Source organism: Protopterus annectens, chromosome 4.part0 (assembly GCF_019279795.1).
Source record: "Protopterus annectens isolate FY-2018-M chromosome 4.part0, PAN1.0, whole genome shotgun sequence".
Lineage (NCBI taxonomy): Eukaryota > Metazoa > Chordata > Ceratodontiformes > Protopteridae > Protopterus > Protopterus annectens.
Window position 1 is genome coordinate 1,206,157,865 of NC_056733.1, and position 15,393 is coordinate 1,206,173,257.

A 15,393-nucleotide genomic window follows, 5' to 3' on the forward strand; every position below is an offset into this window, starting at 1 on the left:
ATAGGCAAAGGGGACTGGCATTTATTGGAAAAAACTGTCAAAGGAACCAAGGTATTGGGAGCAAATAACAAGAGAGGGAATGGTAATAGAATGGGAAGATCCCAATAATTTATTTGGGCTGCAGGTTAGAGAATGCCTTCCCTATCAAGGATTAATATCAGAGTATAAGCAAAGAAAAAGAAATGGGGGGAGGCAGTCCTAAATAAAAGACCAGTACTGGTAGAGTTTTTGTAGTAGAATCTAGAACAGAAGCTGCTGTTAAAAAAGGAATAATTAGCATATACAATATTGTGTGATAACTATAAGAATCAATCAGGGGAGGTTAGAAAGGATTGGGAAGAGAGATTGGATAAGCAAATCACAAAGAAACAATGGGGATATATGTGTGCCTCCCAAATATGCAACAAAATCTAAAAGATTTAGGATTTTTGCTTGAAAATGTTTACATAGATATTTTTATACCCTAAGTAGACTCCAGATATTTTTTTCCTCAGACAGCAAATGTTGGAGTTGTGATGGGGAAGAAAGCAGGAATTGAGAACATATTTTTTGGGAATCTAATGAGTTGGCAGGCATTAAGGATTCCCTGCAGACTGCACTGTCTAAGATACTAGGTGAGCAAATTGGTGTAACTAGAGAAATGATTTTTCTGAGCTATGATATAGAATCCAAACTGCCTAGGCATAGAAATGCCCTGCTGAGTCCAGTTATGGTGGCTGCCAAAAAAGCAATTACTAGAAAATGGAAATCAAAGTCTAAACTAACTTTACTAGAAGTAGTGAACATAGTAACAGAGGTAAAATAACTGGAAATGGGATATTTATAAAATGGTAGGAGCAAATGGCATAGGGAAAATTGAAATATTAGGAACAATACATGCAGGGGAGGAATTAGGTTTAAAAGAAGGCAGGATTTGAATGAGCTATTTAATGTCTGACTGACTGATTATAAGTAATGTATGTTTGCAGATAGAATTATGTTAATATATTTTGTGATTTAAATTCTTGCAGCTAGGATTATGTCAGTATGTTTTTTTATTTATATACATATATGATTGCCTATATCATAAGTGATAATTTAATAAAGATGTTTCTTGTTTTAAAAAAAGAAAGAAAATATGTGTTCAGTATAGATCTAGTTCTCTACATGTCTTACTGTTCTAATGGCTGAAGTACTTTAAATTTATTGCATTAATATTAATGGATTTTACCTGTTCTAATATTTCATTGGATTTATTGATTTTTTTTCAGCTTTGTCATCTTGAGTCATCCATGTTTCTGTATCTTTTTTCAGAACGACCCCTGCAGTGCTTTTCTGGCAGTGGATTAACCAGTCTTTTAATGCTATAGTAAATTATACCAATAGAAGTGGAGATGCTCCAATTACTGTAAGGTAAGTGGAACTGTTTTCTTCACTTATAATCTGTGTAGCCCAACATTCTTTTTATAAGAACCAAAAAAAGCAGTATGTATGAGTAATATCCAAGTAATGTATAAATATTAGAAAAACAGTTAACTCTGAAACATCCTTTTATGTTTTTCTCTCCAGAATATTTTTTCTTTGACAACTGACATTTGACCTGTTCTTATAATAGATTCCATTTCTTATGATAGCAGTATAAACATTCAAATTTATTTGCATCTTGTCAGCAGGCTGAAACGTAGTATTTTAATCCCAGTGACCCGCTTATTTTAATCAATGGTGATGATGATGGCTACAGTTGAGGAGAGCTTAAGAAATGCTAAATTCCCATCCTTGTGATGCATCATTTGGCAAATAAAACACTGCTTCATAAATATTCTTCTTTTCTGTGTATTTGAGTAGTTTGCTAAATTAATATTTTTGTGCCTATGTCCATCATACAGATTGTGAGTGCTCCTTGATGGCTATTAGGTTTAGTATTCTACCAATCAGAATTAGGCAGTTAGGCTTTTCTTTAAAAAAAGCAACACATTGAAAGATGGCTGTGTGCTCAGGTCATGCACACTCTGATGCAGTAATAGAGCTACAGAAAAGCAATCATTCCCTCCTTTCCAATTCAGTCCATGCATCGTGAGATTTGTTTTCAACAATAAAGTCCTGTATTTCCAAACCTATTCATATTAAGTGTCTATGTAAATGTATTAGCAACCATGACCTACAATGGCATTGCCTGCACTTTCTCAGGGAAGAGTATAGCAGTGACAACTGTCACAAATGCCAGAGGTTCATCTGAGCTACTTGATATCAAATGTGAGGAAAAGTTGCTCAGAGACCCTGCAGATTATAAGCTCATCCTTGAATAATGAGGACTGAATCTTTAACTGTCTTCATTCTCATTCCTCGTTTGAGGACCTTCATATTAGAATATTCACTTCTGCTGCTGCCACCCTCAGGAGTGGATCCCAGTGTTCTTGTTCCACCCTTTTTTCAAATTATCATCTTGAGCCTGGGGATGACCAGTTTGATCCTGGTGACTGCCCCTGCGAGTCATCGGATTATAGATTGTGAGAATTTTCAACAGAACGATTTCAACTACCCCACCATTAACTGGGGAAACTACTCATGTACCAACTCCTTCGCTCAACGCTTTCTGGAATTCATAAAATCAACTGCCCTGGATCAACTTATCCACACCCCCACCAGATGCAACAATATCCTAGATCTAATCATTACCAACATGAGTGACCGGTGTTTCACACTTGAAGTCAATGCCTCATTGGTCCGATCCGACCATAAGCTAATTACCCTAGATATCCACATCCTGCCCCCACCCCCATTAAGGAAACCATGGTAAAAAATTTCTCCAAAGACAACTTCATGCTTCTTAAGATAGAAGTGGTGAACTTCATGACACCCATGCAGATGGACAATACAGTTACGACTACTGAATCCTACACAATTGCACTTTATAAGCACTTACATGAGTGCATGGATTGTGCAATCCCAAACAGAAACAAGACGCTTTCCTCCAAAAAAAGGAAGCCAATCTGGTGGTCCCCTACCATAAACAAACTGTACAACAAAAGGAAGAAACTGTTGCAAAAGAGAGTAAAATCCCATGAGTGGAAGAGCTCCCTGGTCAACCTCAGTAAGAAGCTGTGATCCCTGATAAAATCCTCCAAAGCTAGTTACGAAAACAAAATCGCCACTGATTCTAAAGAAAACCACAAAGCATTCTATAGCTATGTCAAGAATCTCAATGGCAACACTCAGATCTTCTCTGAGTTACAGCACAATGGCATTAATTATACAGACCCAACTGATATTGCCAACATCCTGGCAGATCGGTTCAGTGCTAACTTTACCCCCCTCTCACCCCCTAAAGAGCCCATCTTTGTACCGGAAGAATGCAAAGTTCCTGTAATCACGGCTGCACAGGTAAAACCCACACTCTCCAAAGCCAAGAACACAGCATCCATGGGACCAGACAACATCCCAGGCTGCGTTCTACATGAACTACAGAACGAACTGGCACCCCACCTAATTACCATGTTCAATCATAGCCTCATCTCAGGCTTTGTGCCTGCTGAATGGCACACAGCGTCGGTTATCCCACTCCACAAGGGGGGGGAACCACCACAGACCCCTGGAACTACTGCCCCATTAGCCTGACAAGCCTGGTCTGCCATCATGGAACAAATAAAGACATTGGTAATCTCCAAACTCTGGACCCCACCCAGTTCGGGTTTGTAAAAGGCAGATCATGCCTCCTAAACCTGATAGACCTCTTTGAAGCAGTCACCAAAGCCATAGACAAGAGTAAAGTGGTTCACAGAGCCTATCTAGATCTTGCCAAGGCTTTCAACACCATCTACCACTCTGGAATTATAGATAAACTCACTAAACTAGGTGTAAATCCCTATGTCACAAGATGGGTTGTCAGCTGGCTCACTGACAGAACCCACACTGTGAAAGTAGCTGACTCCAAATCCGACTTCAGACCAGTGACAAGTGGAGTACCACAGGGTTCAGTCCTGGGTCCTCTCCTGTTTGGTATCTACTTCTCTGAAGTACAGGCTTACACAGAAGGTCTTTGGCTAACGAAGTTCGCAGATGACTGTAGACTAGGAGCCATAATCAAAACTCCTAACTATGTGGACATCCTACAAAAGGGCCTCACTGAGACAGATGCCTGGTGTCAAAGCCATGGCCTCAAGCTTAATGTCAAAAAGTGCATTGTCATCCCCTTTGGTAAAAACTCTGTACCCATGAACTACAACATAGGTGGTAGTATACTTAACACCAAAAGTGTAATAAGAGACCTTGGGACTCAGGTGGACAGTAGTCTCTCCTTTGATAATCACATTGCCACAGTAGTCAGGAAATCCTTCTGTGTGGCACACCTCATCACAAAAGGTTTCTCATCCAGAAAAAAAGAGGTCATTGTTCCCCTCTACTCATCACTCATTCGACCCATTATAGAGTGCAATGCCCCTTTTGGTATGTACCTCACAAGACATCTACAACAACTGGAAAGGCTGCAGAAATACCTCACAAAGAGGATTACCGGCCTGAAACAGATGCCCTACGCAGACCGTCTCAAAAAACTCTAGCTTTACTCCGTCGCATATCGCCTACTCAGAGGTGATCTCTGCCTAACATACAAAGCTATGTCAAACCCAGAGCTGTTGGACATGCTCCACTTAAAGAAATCCCAATCCCTCTGAGCTACACGCTCTAGGGACCTAAACCTTGTCACCACAATAAACAGAACATGCCAGAGGGATAGATTCCTGTCCCAGAGACTTCCCATACTCTGGAATAAGCTACCTATTTATATCAAACAAAGCTCCTCATTAGCACTCTTCAAGAAAAAACTTGATGACTTGATGGGAAATAGGAAATTCACCCTGCTGATCACCTGTGTGGCTCTGCTCGACAGTGGCACAGGAAAATAATTTTCTTGGGTGGCAAAAGCCAGGGTACCTTTTTTGGCTGGGCTTGTATAGGCCCCAGGGCCAATAGCCTAGTACAGATTGGTAAGCCCTGGTTGAGAAGTGCCCATCTGCTCTGTTTATACCCAGGGCTCACTTTTCAAGGTATAGTCTTTAAAAGAACCTTACTTCAGTTTTTATGTATTTTCATATCATGATTTAGTTCAGTAGCAGTGATTTAAAAAGTAGTTTTGTTGAAGCTCAGTACTCTAACGGCCAGACCCAGAAATGCATTAAGCCAAGAGAAGAGTTTATGTAGAATTCAGTTTGAGCACTTCTGTTTAAAGTCTGATTTATAAAAGAGTTGACTGCAAAAGTCCGAGAGTTAAAACAATTTTCTTGTTCTAGAGGGAAGAGAATCCTTTTTGTGAATTTATAACCTAGCAAGGAAACTTGACTGTAGAAGGATAGTTGTTAGAGTTGTAAAGAGAGAGAAGGACGAACGCGAAGAAAACGAGGAGTGTGTTATACTGACAAAAGAGTAAGAGGTGCAAAACTGAATGTCTTTGAATGAAACTTAAGTAAAAAAGAAAAATTCTTTGCCATGTTGTGTCAGTAAAGAACAAGACTGCTTAAGTACAAAGGTCACAGTGTACAAGAGAACGTAACTGATTTATGCATTGATTTTGCAAGCCAATGTGTAGTGAAACCGTCATTTGAGTTGTTATTGAGTGATTATTATTTCCAGTAATAGAAGCAGCAATTTTCACACATTTATATGGAATAGAGCCAACTCTTTGTTCTACATTTGGGTACCAGAGAATTCAAATACAGATAATATTCCTAATTTTAACTAACGGTTCCATGTGCTTTTCAAAAGCTAAGGAACTGCATACACAGAAGTGACTCTAGTTCATTGGTCAGTGGAATGCTTTATAAAGATATGACTAAAGCTGTTGATCAAAGCTGTTTGTATTACCAAATGCGGTGGGACTCTGTGAAAGCGACAGAGTATATCTGGAACCTGTTCAGTATCCTTTTACCTGCAGTTGAAGCTACACTTACCAGTCTATTGTTTAAACCCAACTTCTCCAAACTAAAGACAATATGGGGGCATGTGTTGTTGCAAGTATAAAGCTTGTTTAACGATCCAGGATGCTTATGTATATCATAAATTTCAGCATGTGTCTGCTTTCTTTCTAACAGATCCATTAGGGTATATGGTGGTGTCTTAGTATTTAAAAAAATGCTTAAAAGCCAAAAAACAAACCACTGCTAGAAATTGCTTATACTGTAGTATATCATTTTTATTGAATATATTATAGATACCTATTGTATACCCTATGTGTATCCTCAGAGCGCAAGGATTTCCTGTAACTGCAGGATGGATAAAAATGAAAATATGTAATTGTAGGGAGATTAAGTATGGCATTGTTGCCTGGATAAACTACTACATACCATATACATATACCCATGTTTTAATTAACTGTATTATTTAATGCACTTAGGAATAAAAAGTGTGAACTCCAGCTTGGGATTTCATACTGACACATTTAGGATTTATCTGCTCCTTACCTAAGATGCTTTCAATAATTAGCATAGATTATAATGCCATTATCATTAGCCTAAGAGTAAAATCTGACTTGTACATAAGTAAACATCCCCTAGACTTCGTACTGGAAATTGCGATGTGTAATTCAGTAAGTTGCATACTTACTGAGAGAGACTGGGATGGTGCACTCATTGTCCATACAAGATGCTCTAATCAAGTTCAATAATGTTATTAACTTTTGTATTAGTAATCAAATTCCATTAACACGAGAATATACAAGTAAGTTTTGGGGCATCATCAACTCTCTCCCAGCCTTCATGGTGTGAAGGCCAACCTGTAGAGGCTATCATTTAAACAGACATCAGTAGGATTTGTGATTTGTTTTTTTCTTTTTTCTTTTGTATGCTTCCCTAATATTTTCACCTGCAATGGTGTAGTATAACAAGAGAGGAGACCAGCAGTGGACTGTCAACGAAGGACATTCCCTCATATCCTCAAGAGTCATTCCCTTCAAGCTGCCCCTTGTTGCCACCAGGAAACTGCACCTACGTAGTTTGCTCATGACTGCTCACAACCTCTTCACATACTAGTAAAGTACTAAGGCCATTAATCAAACTCCTGCTGCCTGGATCTCAGTTAGGGCTCAAGCACTCTGCATCATAAAGTCGGGCAGATGTACAGGCAAATTAACAAAAAACTATTTTGGGGAGTCACAAAATTAATAGGAAAACACAGCAGAAAAATGTACTATTAAGTTTTCAAGAATTAACCTTACAAGTTTCTATTAAATGGTACAGAAATCGCATAGTTTTTTTATGAAATGTTACAGATATGGACTCAGTTTGATCTCTGTGATTTAAAATGTTCAGAAGATTGAAAGGAGAAAATATGAATGTAACATGTTATCAGTAAACAATGAAGTGATAACTCAGCCACAGGATGTAGAAAATGCATAAATTTAGTGTGGAGTTTTAAGCAAAGACGTATGTCAGCATTCCAGCTCTGTTGGCATAGGGGGATAATCCCCAGGCTATGACCCAGGTGACTCGAATTTGATTAGTTGCTAAGGCACTTGCTGCAGCTGGCTGGGGGTGGGGGGATAATATTAAGATTTAAGCCTACTTGCCTCTCTTTGGAGAAAGGTGAGGGCTATGTGCTTGGGGCACACACTCGATGGTAGAGTCCCTGGTGTAGACTAGGGATCACAGGTGGTGTCCTGTATACAGTGGGGCAGGGTTGATTGATCACTTCAGACCTAGGCATGACTGTGCTTCCTAAAGGCTCATTGTGTACCATCCCCTTGGATGCAGACGAGCAATTAAAGGGTGGTGGGTCATAAAGAAAAAAAAACCAAGTCTTCCCTGTGGATGGATGACTTTGGCATGGCTGATCTGCTGTCCCATAGGGAATGAATGAGCTTTAGGGGTCTTGCTCAGTGGGAGTGAATGGGTCAGTAGGACTTCCTCAGTGGTTGCTAAGTATAATGGTTAGACGAAGCCAGTGTAAAAAAAAAATGACCATGCCAGCATACAAAAGAATCAAAGGGAGGCATAACCTTTTATATCTTTGTATTTATGGATATGATAACTTCTGCCTGCAGTAAAATTAAAAATTCAGGTTTCTTGGGACTTAAGCAGTACAACTCATGGTTTCATGCAGAGACTGACTTCTGTCAGGATATGAAATAGCATAGGTTTGTTAAGGAGTTGCTTTCGATAATATTATGGCATTCTTTGAAGGGGATTACAGTATTAACTTGTCAGGGATTGGTAGTGCATGCTGATTATCTTGAACTTACTAAGTCATTTAGCACTCTGCCACATAACGGAATGATTGACAAAACCATTGAATGGCAGTCTGTACATACTTCAATGGTGAGATGGTGGCTAAACAGCAGAACACAGCTGGTTATGGTTAGAAGATTACCCATCTACTGTTCAAGGTGGTTTCTAGTGGTGCTCCTCTCAGTTACTAGAGCAGGAAAACATATGATTTCCCCTCACCTAATAAAGCTGGACCTACTGAGCAAAGATAAAGTAGATGGCTTTATCTATCCACTGGCTTTAGTTTTGTTGCCATCATAGTGGGATGCAGTGTGCGACTGTTTGTTGGGATGTGTGATTTGGCAGAATGCTTTGTTATTGATGGACTTCACCTCTCCTCCAGATAGACAGGACCTTTTCCACCATAGTTTCTTTTTTTAGGCAATGGTGAATTAATAGGTATGTTATTTTACCAGCAAGTAAACGAAGTGAGATAAATTTGGGACCTGTAAACATGAGAAGACTGAATTAAAAATTGAATAGTCTGGAGGCGTTCATACTCCAGGAGGGTGTACAAATATGGGTATTCCTGGAATTTCTAGCTCAAGGATATAGTTAGTAATGTTACTTTCCCTGAGTTGATTGACTTTTGTTGTTGCCATCTCAGTGGGACAGGAGGGCCCGTCTTCATTTTTATTCACAATACCAGGCATAACACTTCTAGGCTGTTAATATTGAACAGCAGAAGGAAATCACTGTATCCAGGTAAGTATCATAATATTAGCTATCTTGTACTAATTCCAAGACCACATGGGACATGACAGCTTCCACTCTAAACTGACTTAGTGCAGTCTTTATGGATGACCTTCGCTGTCTCATCTTTATCTGGCGCAGCTACAATTTGGACAGTAAATATACCCAAAAGCTTTTTGATTTAATCAATAGTAAAATTCCTTCAAGAAATCCCTTCCTGTTGCAACAACATTTTCTGCAATGTCCATAGCATTATAGTGTCTGCATGTTCTGTGCCTACTGTATTTCTTGGCTGTGAAGCTGGCCGTGATACTGTCACTTTCTCTTTTGGAATTGAGGTCACCCTGTTAAAATTGGGTTCTTAATCATCTTTAGCAACAGCAACTACCCTGCTTTTGGTCTTGACAACATAGATTGGAAATTAATCCTCAACTCTTAATCTTTTGGGCTATGAGGACAGAAATATGCTTGTATCATAACATGTGTCCCCACAAGACCTAGACATGGTGGGAAGTGTGATATTAAGTCTCTCTTAGGAACCACAGAATTAGTAAACAGCAAGAAAAAGATATAGCGATTCTGTAAGGCCTACAACTTGCAGTAGAATAAAGCAAAATGAAGTAAGATTTCATTGAGAGAGCTGGACCTTTCATATCAGCCATTTGCAAAGGCAAAATGAAGTGGCCATTGACAAACACAACTGACACTCAACTACATACAAGTGGTAATACCTTTTTTGTTATGGGGTACACAATGTCCTCCTCCTCTGCATTATTGTTGTTTATATTATTTGTAGTTGGCAGAGGGGATTACGGTTGTGAGCTGTAGTTCCTATAGTGCATCTGCATACTGTATGACCTTGAGCAAGTCAGTTAATCAAACAGTGCTTGCAGACAACTGGGAATTTGGGCCAGGTTCTTTAGTTGTCACTTGGACTGTAAACCTACTAAAAAAACGTTCAATACTTTTGAATATATTCTCAGACCAGGATAATGCATTCTAAGGAGGAAAAGGGTTTGACCCCTTCCCAGCATTTTGTAGTAATCTTTTTTTTTTTTCAAAACAGGTTTATTGTTTTAACATATAAGAGAAATATCATAACAATTTTATACAAGTAATTAAAAATAGGTATTATTATAATATTCAACAAAACAACTAAAGTATTTACAAAGACATCCACTACAATCAGATCAATTAATTAAACTAAAATACCATGCTATTGAAATTAAAATTTTTTTAACAAATTTTGTAAATTATCCCATACAATAAAATAAGATGTTTTTCTATTTGTTCTAGTCCTAATTGTGTTTATTTCCATATGGCACACTATATTCATAACATTTTAAATTCATTGAGCGAAGGAGGTGTATCTGAAATCCAATTTCTAGTTATTATTTTCCTAGCCACTGCTAGAATAGACCATAACAAGGGAAGCTTAACCTTTTTAACACTTTGAGGTACAGGTGTGTTGAATAATATAAGAGATTTAGAAATAATGAAATTATCTGTAAAAGAGCCTGCAAAATTCATTAATTGACTTCCAGTATTCTTTCAATTTTATACAGTCATAAAACATATGAGCCCAGTCAGCATTAATTTCTACATTACATCTCTTACATAGATTATCTTTATTATTTATTTTATTCATCATCAAAGGTGTATAAAAGATCTATGTAAAAATTTCCATGTATAAAGTCTCCAGACAATGGAAGACGTAGTTCTATAAGCAGATTCCAATATATATTGTTTATCTTGTTGATTTGGTGGGTCCCCATTAATAGAAGTGAAATAATTCCAGTATGAATCTACACTGTAAAAAGTTTCTTGTCTGATAACTTTATGTATGTATGAAAGTTTACCTTTATCAGAAACTTTATGTTGTAAATTTAATATCAAGTAATCAATCAGTGTTGGAATAGATTCTTTAACAGTTATAGACATTAAATCTATTTTATTAATGAGATGTTGTCTAAAGGTCTGAACCTCTAACCAGCAAGTTTCTCTTAGATCAAATTCTTGTTTTAAGAAATCTAGATTTTTAACTTTATTATCAGATATCAACTGATACCAGTACTTTAGATCATTATCTATAGCTAAATGAGTTCCTTCAGATGTAGATGACAAAAGCATACCCTGAGTATACATTATAGGAAATACAATAAAATTCCATTCCCTATACTTAGGGTGCATGAATATAAAGGTACGATAACTAATAATAATATTTAATGGGTAACAAACCATATGTTTAGGTGTAATAGGTGAAGTACAAAATTCCTTTAGTAACCATAACATGGAGTTATTTACAATCATATTTTTATGTGTTAAGGAGATTTTCATGAAGTGTATACTAATTAGCTCCCAATAATCTTTCCATTTTGTGACATATGACTGATCTATTAATAAAGTAATAACTTTTACAATAGAAGAGATAGTATATAAATTAAAGTCTGGAGACCAGCTATTAGTATGTTTCTTTAATGCAATCCTAGGTCTATTAGGTGCCCATAAGAAATTTAACATTAGTGTGTTCAGTTTCTTGATAATTATTTTTGTAGGTGGAAGTATTATTGATTTTATTAAGTATAAAATCTTGGGGAATATTATCATTTTAATAATTGTAAGTCTCTCCTCCATAGTAAAAAACATATTATTCCAGGTATTAAAAAGATTTTGTATATTAAGAAAACAGGTATTATAATTATTATATATAATAGATTTAATATCTTTAGATAGTATTATAAGTCTCTCCTCCATAGTAAAAAACATATTATTCCAGGTATTAAAAAGATTTTGTATATTAAGAAAACAGGTATTATAATTATTATATATAATAGATTTAATATCTTTAGATAGTATTATACCTAAATAAGTTATCTGACCTGAATTGGGTACACAGCATTTTGTAGTAATCTGAGTATATACTAATGGCGAGATTCCTCTGAATCTTGACTGAGTTCACCCATTCAGTTGGTCAGCTTTGCCTGCAGAACCATATTGCCAGTCATCTTAAAACTATTGATTATACCTATGTTAGGAAAATAAGTAGAATCAACCAAAAAAACTGTGGCGTAAAATCTTCTATTGTGTTTTTAAGTGTCTGTGTTGCTGCAGACATTTTAGGAGATAGGTTTTGTGCAAGTTGACTGGGTGATCCATTAGTATCACTATTATTTTGTGCAAGGCCATGGAATGAGGAGTTACTTGTGAAGTTGTTGGTGATCTAGTTGTAATGTGCATTAGCCAGTGTCTTTTTTTGGAGAAGGTCTCTTCTTCTGGACTTTCTTTCCTCTTTGGAGGAGGTGACAGCTATTATAGATAGAAACTGCTCACTCTGTCCGTTTAGAGTTGGCCACAAAAAAAACTGATACAGTTCCACTCTCAAAAAATAATTAAAATAAGCTTGTACATCTCCAGATTAATTTGCACATTGTTCTAGATAAAAAGTAATTAACTTTTGGGAAGAACCTAAGGGTAGGAGGTTGACTTTCTACTGTGGAGGAAAATATCTCTGGGGATCTCATAAAGTCAAGTTTTGGGCCCTCTTTCATTCAACATCTTTTTCTTAGATTTTCAGGTTTATGATGAACTGTGGATGACTGTTTTGTCTGTCTACAGAATAACTTGGACACAGTTCTACTCTGCATATGAACTGTAGCCTGGTGTTTTACTTCAAAAATGCACTGTTGTTAGAAAGGTGTTTTTTTTGGATCACATGGTTCTTAGAGGTGTTTCATAGTTGCCATGCAGCAACTTTTCCAATGATGTGATTATCCCCCCCATGTACCACACTACTCCATCCAGCCTTGTAATGTTATACACTTTTCTGTTTCCTTGAAATGCCTGATGTTGGTGAAAGAAACCTTTGATAGTCCCAGTGATGAAAATTGATAGGGTTGTAAACCTAGGGTGTTCATTGAGATTATAACACTTATTATTTTTCGTATATGTTCATCATATTGATGACTGCTACAGTAGCTTTAGCTGTATGGGTTATATCCTGCCAAAGATATAACAGCCTGACAGCTTCCAAAGCTTCAGGGACCCTTCCACACACCCAAACTGTCAGGCAGCTTGAGCTGACTAAATGACAAATTTGGGCACCAAACCTTCATAGCTTTACTGCCACCAAAGAGTATGCTCCTCTGAGGCTTTCGAGGATTGACGACCGGCTTGTGCTGTTCCTTTGTTGGGCAGATAAGTTTCCTTTGGGAAAAAAATTTTCATTTAATAGTTGTGCTTATTATTTATACTTTTGTGTTCAGGAAAGTTATTTTCAAAGTAGGGCTTTGTATTTTAACAGACTATCACGGGACTGTATTGTACTTTTAAACAGAAGCTCTCTTTTTATTCCTGTCAGCTTAAAAGCTGTTTAAAGTAACTGAAAATCTTCTTTTTCTGTGGAGAAATTGTGTTTATTTTACTTTGTGGGGCCGACACTGTTTTAAAGTGCTTTTTACTGTGTTTGTTGGGGAGTAGTGACTTTATTTTTTACTGGCATTTGCTTTTTGGTTTCCTTGGGACAGAAGCACCATTTTTGACTTGACCATGGAACAAACTGTCTGTCCTACAGTGTCTTCCTTGCAGCCACAAAAAGAAAAAGTTAAGCAAATAGTCTTAACTGCCACAGCAGGCCAGCAGTTTGCAACAGTCACAGGTGGGTGATTCTGTTGTGGTAGTTTGTTGTACCTCAGACACTCATCTTTTACCCTGAATCCCTCTGGTGTTGTACCTACAGCCATTGTGGACTGAAGGTTACTTACATCCTCTGTGGCTGTTGGGATTCCCCCAGTGGGCAAGGGAGAGCCACTCTTGTAGGTCCTGGGAAGAGGGTATAGGAAAGGTTTCCCTATTTTGTCAGAATGGTGTGCTCATTCCTTGGGAGGCTGCAGCTGCAACTAACACTGTTAATCCCATTTTTCCTGACAAAAAGAATCAAAAGACTAAACAAAACTAACAAACTTTGAAATAAAAGTAATTCTGAAGCTTGCTAAAATAGCCCTATTCTTTAATATTATTCTTGTTGGCACAGCTGTTCTTCATTTGGACAGCAGGGGTCTCACTTGCTCTTTTCCACAATTTTGTGTGACCCATCATTATTTCAAATGTTTTCTCTGGTGTCATTTCCTTGGCATGGCTTTAATTTATACTGCTGTCAAGCTTTATGAACTCAGGATTTATACTGAAACATTAGGAAAACAATTTGGCTTTTGTTGGTACTACAGTGGCATATAATGAATGAATTCTGTTCTTAGTGTTGTAATGTGCTTTCCAGTTTAATGAAGCTGAAACAGTAACCATCTTTTATAACGCACCTTAATGCAGAAACATGTCAGCAGTACAACAGCAGGAGTGAAAAATTATTAGTCTTATGTCTGTTATAAAAGTAAAAAAAAATGGTTTTGGTTGTTCAGACTTCAGTTAACACCATTCTGATACTGCATCTGCACTGCAATACAAGTATAGTAAATGCATATTGATTTAAGGGATGCATTCTTTATAAAAGGAGCTCAGATTTAAAGCTAAGAATCATTTTAACTAGTTCCTTTTTCTGTGTTTTGATCTACTGTCAGTATTTAGACGCTGGCAGTATCAGATGTGTAAAAGTGGTGCAAATTACCCTAAAAAGGGTCACTGTACTGGATATTTGGAATCCTCCTTAGTTTAACGATAGTTTATGTGGACAAAAAATGCAAAAATGTAGATTTAACAGTCCAGATTGTTTTAGGTTTACTTTAGCAACCCGTATTGTTTAAATGTTCCTGATTTCACACCGGTTTATCCTTTGATATAGGTAATGGTAAGAAAGTATGCTTAAAGTACTTAAGACTGAATGATTCTTGTTCTGCCTTGTTAATTCTTGATGATTTTTTGTTGGGAATTAAAGTATATTGTGGCATTTTTGGACAGTAACACATTTGTATTCATATCAGATTATTAAACTGACATTAAAACAACATAAGGAGAGTTTCAGTGCTAATATGTGCTCAGCCATTCTGTTTACTACCAAAGAGGGATATCAAGTTTAATTATATGATGTATATGTCAAAAACTAAGAAAAGTGCTTGTTTAATGACTGGAATATTGGCAGCACATTTGTGTGCTGTGGATTTCACTGATCAAGTTTTGCGGAAACCAACTCTCCAAAGATTAAAAAGGCCAGCTGTTCTGTGAACCTTGCCATTAAAATATGGACTTTTTAGCGTCATATGTTTTCTTACGTGCGCTTACTCAAGTCATGTGATGATCCTTTGTTGATATTTGGGTTCAATAGATATGATACAACAGAGGCAGGCACAAGGTGTTGAGCTCTCATCTCTTCAGCTTTAATATTCGAACAACACGATTCATCCATCCATATCTGTTAGTCACATCCAACTTCTGTAGTGACCCCATTAACAGCAACTGCCATCCACTGAGTTCCCTAGGCAAATAGGAAATAGAAGAAGCTTGGCATGCCTTTTTTTCCATA

The 15,393-nt window shown here is 37.2% G+C and overlaps 1 protein-coding gene across 1 annotated transcript in view; it reads left to right on the plus strand.

Moving 5' to 3' along the window:
- Positions 1 to 15,393, plus strand: part of SFXN1 (sideroflexin 1) — an 800,283-nt gene that overhangs the window by 380,333 nt on the left and 404,557 nt on the right. The window contains exon 4 of the mRNA XM_044069135.1: positions 1,294 to 1,392. Within this exon, the coding sequence (XP_043925070.1) occupies positions 1,294 to 1,392 (99 nt within the window). The remainder of the gene's footprint in view (positions 1 to 1,293; positions 1,393 to 15,393) is intronic.